General features: G+C 29.8%; 1 protein-coding gene across 10 annotated transcripts in view; it reads left to right on the top strand.

The window, feature by feature from the left end:
* The first annotated feature begins 2,933 nt into the window (after positions 1-2,933).
* Positions 2,934-6,293, top strand: part of LOC103571472 (GPI ethanolamine phosphate transferase 3) — a 45,888-nt gene continuing 42,528 nt past the window's right edge. For 3 of the 10 annotated variants that reach the window (XR_008403327.1, XM_014442660.2, XM_014442661.2), the window contains exons 1-2: positions 2,936-5,719; positions 6,103-6,273. Coding sequence is in view for 9 of the 10 variants with exons in the window: in XM_014442660.2 (XP_014298146.1) it covers positions 3,142-5,719; positions 6,103-6,273 (2,749 nt within the window). In the remaining variant the exon portion in view is untranslated. Of the gene's footprint in view, positions 5,720-6,077; positions 6,274-6,293 lie in introns of those variants that run through there. The other 7 variants (XM_053736904.1, XM_053736905.1, XM_014442662.2 and 4 more) reach the window with 7 other exon arrangements.

The following is a 6,293-nucleotide window of genomic DNA, read 5'->3' as shown; positions in this document are numbered from 1 at the left end:
GGCGTAGCGTTTAGGAATAGTATAAATATCAAATACAAGTACTATATTTAGATAAAGCAGATTTTACAAAATAGTCTGCAAGTTTATTAATATATGGCATATTCATACTGAAAATTGGTTAGATAATAAATTTCTTAGAGAACTTGTAAGAAAATAGTATAAGCATGCCGATTGGTTTATATATTGAAACAAAGTGAATCTTTTAATAATATTATTTATAATAGTAATAAACAATTATAACCGATGTAAACTCTAATGATATGATTTTTATAATTCTAAATATAGTACAATAATATATTTAATCAGCATCTGAGTGAGAAATTGTACGATAGTGCTATTATTATAAAAAAATTATCTTGTAACCAATTATAATAAAAAAGTTTGGTACAGGTAAATAATATTATAATTATTTATAGAATTTTAAATGCATTTTATCAAAAATATTCCAAACACAGATTAATTAAATTAATATACAATATAATGATTGATAAGTTTACTTTTGGTTTTCGATTTGAATATTTTTTGATTTTATTATTTTCTTGACATTAGAAAAGAATCGATTTGATTTCCCTATAGGTTTTGTTAGGCTTAAAAAATTAATTAATTTTTATAATTTTTGTATTCTGCTTCTTATTGTTATAATTCAATTAGCCGGCGAAATGTAAGAACAAAACTTTCGTATAGAAACCTTTTAGGTTTTACTTTATACTTTTAACGTTCTTTAATTCGTTCTCAGATTAAACAGGATTAGTAATTGATGCCTAACTTGGAATTTTATTTGATATAAATATTTTTGATGGACATTGATAAATATGATATTCTCCGCATGAAAAAGAGAAAAATTCCTAAATTTCGTCAAATATCAATGTTTGTATTGAAAATCATTCACTCCTACATGATTTCTATTACGGACAAACAGTGCAAACTTGAAATTCTGATGTATGTCATTTTTGACCGCCAATTGAAGAGATAGATTCTAGCAGTCAATTTAGATGATTATTGATAGGTTCCGTATGGATTCGATTCCAATGCTAATTTTTTGAGTATTCATGTGTTGCTCATCGTCATGCTGTGGTTTTTTTTCAATAGACATCGATAGACATAAAATTGTCCGCTTAAAAGAAAGAATGCATGGTTTATAATAGAATGAATGACTATAGTATGATTTAATTATCGAAAATGGAGTTTATAAAATACAATATTTATTGAAGACTTTGGAATTATTGTGCTTAATAGCTTGATGATTAGAACAATTAAATTTTACTACATATATAGGTAGATTTCGTTGATAAAAAATAAAATATATTAATGTTAAAGAAATATTAATTGGACTTTGCTATTTTCGACGGTATCAAGCAAAATATTAATATTATTATTGTTATTCTCAACATCCTTATTGTTATTTTTATACAATTTTTTTGAGAAAAATAGTAGACTGCAAAGAGACTGTAAGGTAGAAACAGAAGTAAATGTCAATTTTTTTTTTATGAATCATCTATACAATCAGTACACAATAAAATTGAATGATTTTGACAGATCGGTTTCTCACATCTAAAGCAAAACGAGCGACCTTTTTTATCTGCCTTTCGAGGGCAAACAATGCACCTGAGAGGCTTATCTTTTTTTTGTCAAAAGTTTTCGGTGCACATTTGAGGGACAAATAATTCGCAGCTCCATCACGTAATTCTCGTGATAAATACTGACAGGTAGCCCTCTTTTTTATCTGATATTTTACGAGTTCCAATCCAAGTCGCTTCAAAAATTCTTTTCGGGATAATGTATGATTGTATTTAGTGTAGTAAATAATAAAACTCTTTAGACAGGCAACGTCTCAACAGGTTTAGTTTTTTATATTAAATATTTTCTGCTTATGGTGATATTAGAACTTGTTTCAAAATTTTGTTTACAATTTCTAATAAACGCCCCTAATATCATTTCAATTTCATTAGAATCATTATTTTGATTAAAAGTTTTGAATTCGCTCGAATTAGTGAAGTTTACATATTTTATTAGAAACTTAAATCTTCGCAAACTCATCGTTAACCTAAAAACTTCTGCACCAAGTCCACCTTTTTCCCATAAATCATCGAATTCGAAATTGAACTTGAGCAATCCTGCTAATATTATAAGACCAATGAAAACCTTAATTTCTTCAAGATCGACGTTTTGACAATCACGTTTTCTGGATAAATGTAAACGAAGAACAGATACATATGTGTTCGTGCTCTTTACTACAGCTGTCAGAACTTTGTCATCAAAAAACAAAGAAAAACAATCAACGATAGATTTTTCCAATTCTGAGACCGGATTCTCACTCTCAGCTTCAGCATTAATGGATTGGTTGTTGTAGAATGGATAAAGTGAAGAACGTATATGTGTAAGCTTATATCCCAAATTTGAATTAGTAGAAAGTATAAATGTATAAGTATAATATTTAGTAAAGAACATAGATATATAAGAATATATACATATAAGCATGAGTGTGAACATGAGAGTAGTGGGGAGAAGTTGGAGAGTGAAGGTCCGAGATCTCTCTGCCGTCTGATGTAACTTCACTTCTCTCCGAGAACTCTTTACGAATACAACTGTTATTACTGATCAAGTTTTATTCATACTTTATAATAAAATTCAGTCTTCAGATAAAAGTTATTTTATCAATTACATCTATCCTTAATCATAGTTTAATTATTTCATTAAATAACAATCATAATCATCATCATCGTAGTAAACAATAAATTTATCCACTGTTTTCAAATTCAAAATTTGGTCCCGCGTGACAACGAACTGCCCACTGTCCAGGAGGTGGCGTCAGCTCCGATCCTAGTAACCTCCCAGGACATAACAATAATCAGCGGTTAGTATTTTTTTTACACTGAAAGTAACTAGCTCTTAGGACAAGTAGATGGCACCCCGTCAGTTATTCTAGCAGTATCTTTCCGTCACTTTTCACTTGCCATGACAGTAATTTATACATTAATTTATTCAACCTAACCAGAAAAATGTAAAAATAATAACAACACAAAACTGAAAAAAGTAGAAGAAAAAACTTAAATTCACAAAATAAATATACAATTCTATAAAGCGGTAAAGAATTGAAACTAATAAGAAAATTATTGACATAAAACAACGTTCAACTTAACGATGGGTAAATTTTCATATTTCATATTTATATTGTGGATATCATGTTTGATGGTATCCGCTTTAATTTTATTTCTTAATGGATTTTTTTTAACTCGAATATCACAAATGGAGCGTAGCAACTGTACATCTTCTAACAATCTAGAAATTAGTGACATCAAAAAGTTATTGCAAAATCCTGAGATAGCCGGTGAAATTTGTTGGGAATCTCGTAAAAGAGTTGTGTTGCTTGTTGTAGACGCGTTGAAATATGAATTTTTAGATTGGCAAAACGACATAACTAATTCTTATTATCAAAATAAAATTCCTATTGTTCACGATATGTTGAATAAATTTCCAAATCATTCGAGACTTTATAAAAGTATTGCTGATCCACCAACTACGACAATGCAACGTATCAAAGCTATAACAACAGGTACTCTACCAACATTCATCGACGTAAGTTCAAATTTCGCCTCTGATAAAGTCGATGAGGATAATTTAATCGATCAAGTCACTCAGAAAGGCGTTATATTAATGGGTGATGATACTTGGATTAATTTATTCCCAGGTAAATATTTACGGCAGTTTCCTGCGCATTCATTTAATACTCGTGACTTGGATACAGTAGACAGAGAAGTTCGGAATCGAATATTTTTTGAGTTACAGAAAAAAGATTGGTCATTACTAATTGCTCATAACTTAGGAGTTGATCATTGTGGCCATAAACATGGCCCAAATCACCCTGAAATGACAAGAAAGTTGAATGAAATTAATGTACTCATCAAAGAAATTATTAATGCTCTTGATGATCAGACTGTCTTGTTTGTAATTGGAGATCATGGTATGACAAATTCTGGAGACCATGGTGGAGATAGTGACGATGAGATTGAAACGGCGATGTTCATTTATTCAAAATCTCCTTTACAAGATGCCAATGATGAACACGAACCGAGAGTTTTGAATCAAATTGATATTGTACCAACACTAGCATCAATCCTTGGTATTCCTATACCTTTTTCGAACATTGGATCAGTCATATTGGATGCTTTACCAAGTCTATCGAAGACATCAGATATGTGGTATTGTGTTCATGCACTTTGGAAAAATGTTTATCAAACAAAAAAATACATTGACACTTATTCGGCAGGTTCATATTTATTTTCGGACGAAAAACTTCAAGAACTAGAGCAAATGTACCGGGGTTTACTTCAACAAGTACCAAAAATTAATGATCAAAAAACTCTTAAAAATTTCGTCAAACATGCTAATGAATATTTGAAAATTCTTCGTGCTTCATGTACAGAAATTTGGGTTCAATTCGATTCGGGTTTGATGTTCAAAGGCTTGTTCTTAATGTTCTGCACTTTATTTTTTACTTACATACTCATTAATCAATTACCAGAAATTAGTATGATAAAAATATTTGATCTACTTTTTTTTCGAGTCATAATATTTATCTGCATTGCTCTGAGTATTGTCTATATATTTTATGTAATGCAGATAATCGTTAATTTTAGTAATACATTTTCTTTCATTAGTGGAGTAATTCTTTTATTTTTTCTAGTTATTCTGGTTATTAAAAATCGGTACATAATAATGACAACTTGGTATAATAATTTCCAGAGTAAAAAATTAAACTACATTGTTCAAATAACTTTATTTTTAGTAATCGTCGGACTATTTTCAAACAGTTATATTATTGAAGAAAACAAAATACTCTCTTTTCTCTTGATAACACAAGTTTGGTTATTAATTTATTATAATATTAAACAATATAATACAAATAATAATCATGACAAAAGAAATCGGAAATCTTTTAACAATATTTCTAGAATTTCCAACAAGCATAGAACATTATTAATAGTTTGTGGGATAATAATTTGTGTCGCAGTAAGATTATCTAGTTACTATTGGAGATGTCGAGAAGAACAGAACCGCGAATTATGTGGATCTCATATTTTGGGTAAAACTGGTTCAATAACATCAGATAGCTTGGAAAGAATACTGCTAACAATGTCTTTGGTGAGTTTGGCGTTATACATCACAACTGTGAGGATTTGGTTGAGAAATTGTGGAAATTTATCAGGTTTTTCGCTTAACATAACAGTTGCACGCTACTGTCCAGTCCTAACAGTTGTATGTATTGGTAGCTATTGGGTATTATCAAGATTATCTACAAGTCAACAAATAAAATTCACTCTAGAATACCAGATGAATGCAATACCAGGAATAGCTTATTTTTTCATTATCATTTCTATTTTTATTTTGTTTTTTCGACCACTTGGAATATTTTTTTTAAAACAAAATCACCAATCCTTTGCTGTTTATGAGGATGAAAATGTTGTACCAAAACTATTTGATATAGTGAAAAGTCTTCTTAACACAAATAAAAACGAGAATAGTAACAATACCCCAATTATTTATGGTCTTGGTACTGTTTACAGTGCAGCTTTTATTTCTTTAAGTGTTTTTGTCACACTTCTTGATGCTTTGCTTCTTGGCTGTTTTCAAGCTCCGAGTATTTTTTTAATGTGTATTACATGCATAGCATTGCTGATCATTATTTCAATGGAGCGGTATCATAATGCTAATAATTTAAGTAAGTTTTTGATCAAATCTTGGTGGATCCGAATTACGGTAAATTACGGTAGTTGCCGTAGTTTATGGTATTCGAAAGAATTACGGTAACATCCGGTATTTTATGTTTAAATAGGTATTTCGCTGTAAACTCTTGTATTTTACGGTAAAGGTGCGGTAACATTGCGATATTTTACCGCAATTATGCAGATTTATTGCAAAATTACGGCATTTTACCGTAAAGCTAAGTATTCCACTGTGTTGCGGTACAAATGCCACAAATTACTGTAGAATGTGCTAAATATGCAATAAAATATGGTAATTTACCGTAATTCGGATCCGTTAGGTAAAAAAAACATTTCAAAATAATATCTCTGAAGGTCATGATGTTTGGTTTTATCATAGAGGAACTTCTTCAAATACCAAACTCAGCAGTTTTCTGTTGGTTTTTGATTGCTGAATATTTTTTTTATGGTACTGGACATCAACCGACTTTTTCAACTATTCAATGGGATGCTGCGTTAGTAGGAACCAATGGCCAATTTTATAAAAATATCCTGCCAACAATTTTAATTGGTAATTCATTTAATTAAAAA

Source organism: Microplitis demolitor, chromosome 2 (genome assembly GCF_026212275.2).
Source record: "Microplitis demolitor isolate Queensland-Clemson2020A chromosome 2, iyMicDemo2.1a, whole genome shotgun sequence".
Taxonomy (NCBI): domain Eukaryota; kingdom Metazoa; phylum Arthropoda; class Insecta; order Hymenoptera; family Braconidae; genus Microplitis; species Microplitis demolitor.
Note: the sequence above shows the minus strand (reverse complement) of the source record. Positions and strands in the feature narration are given on the sequence as shown.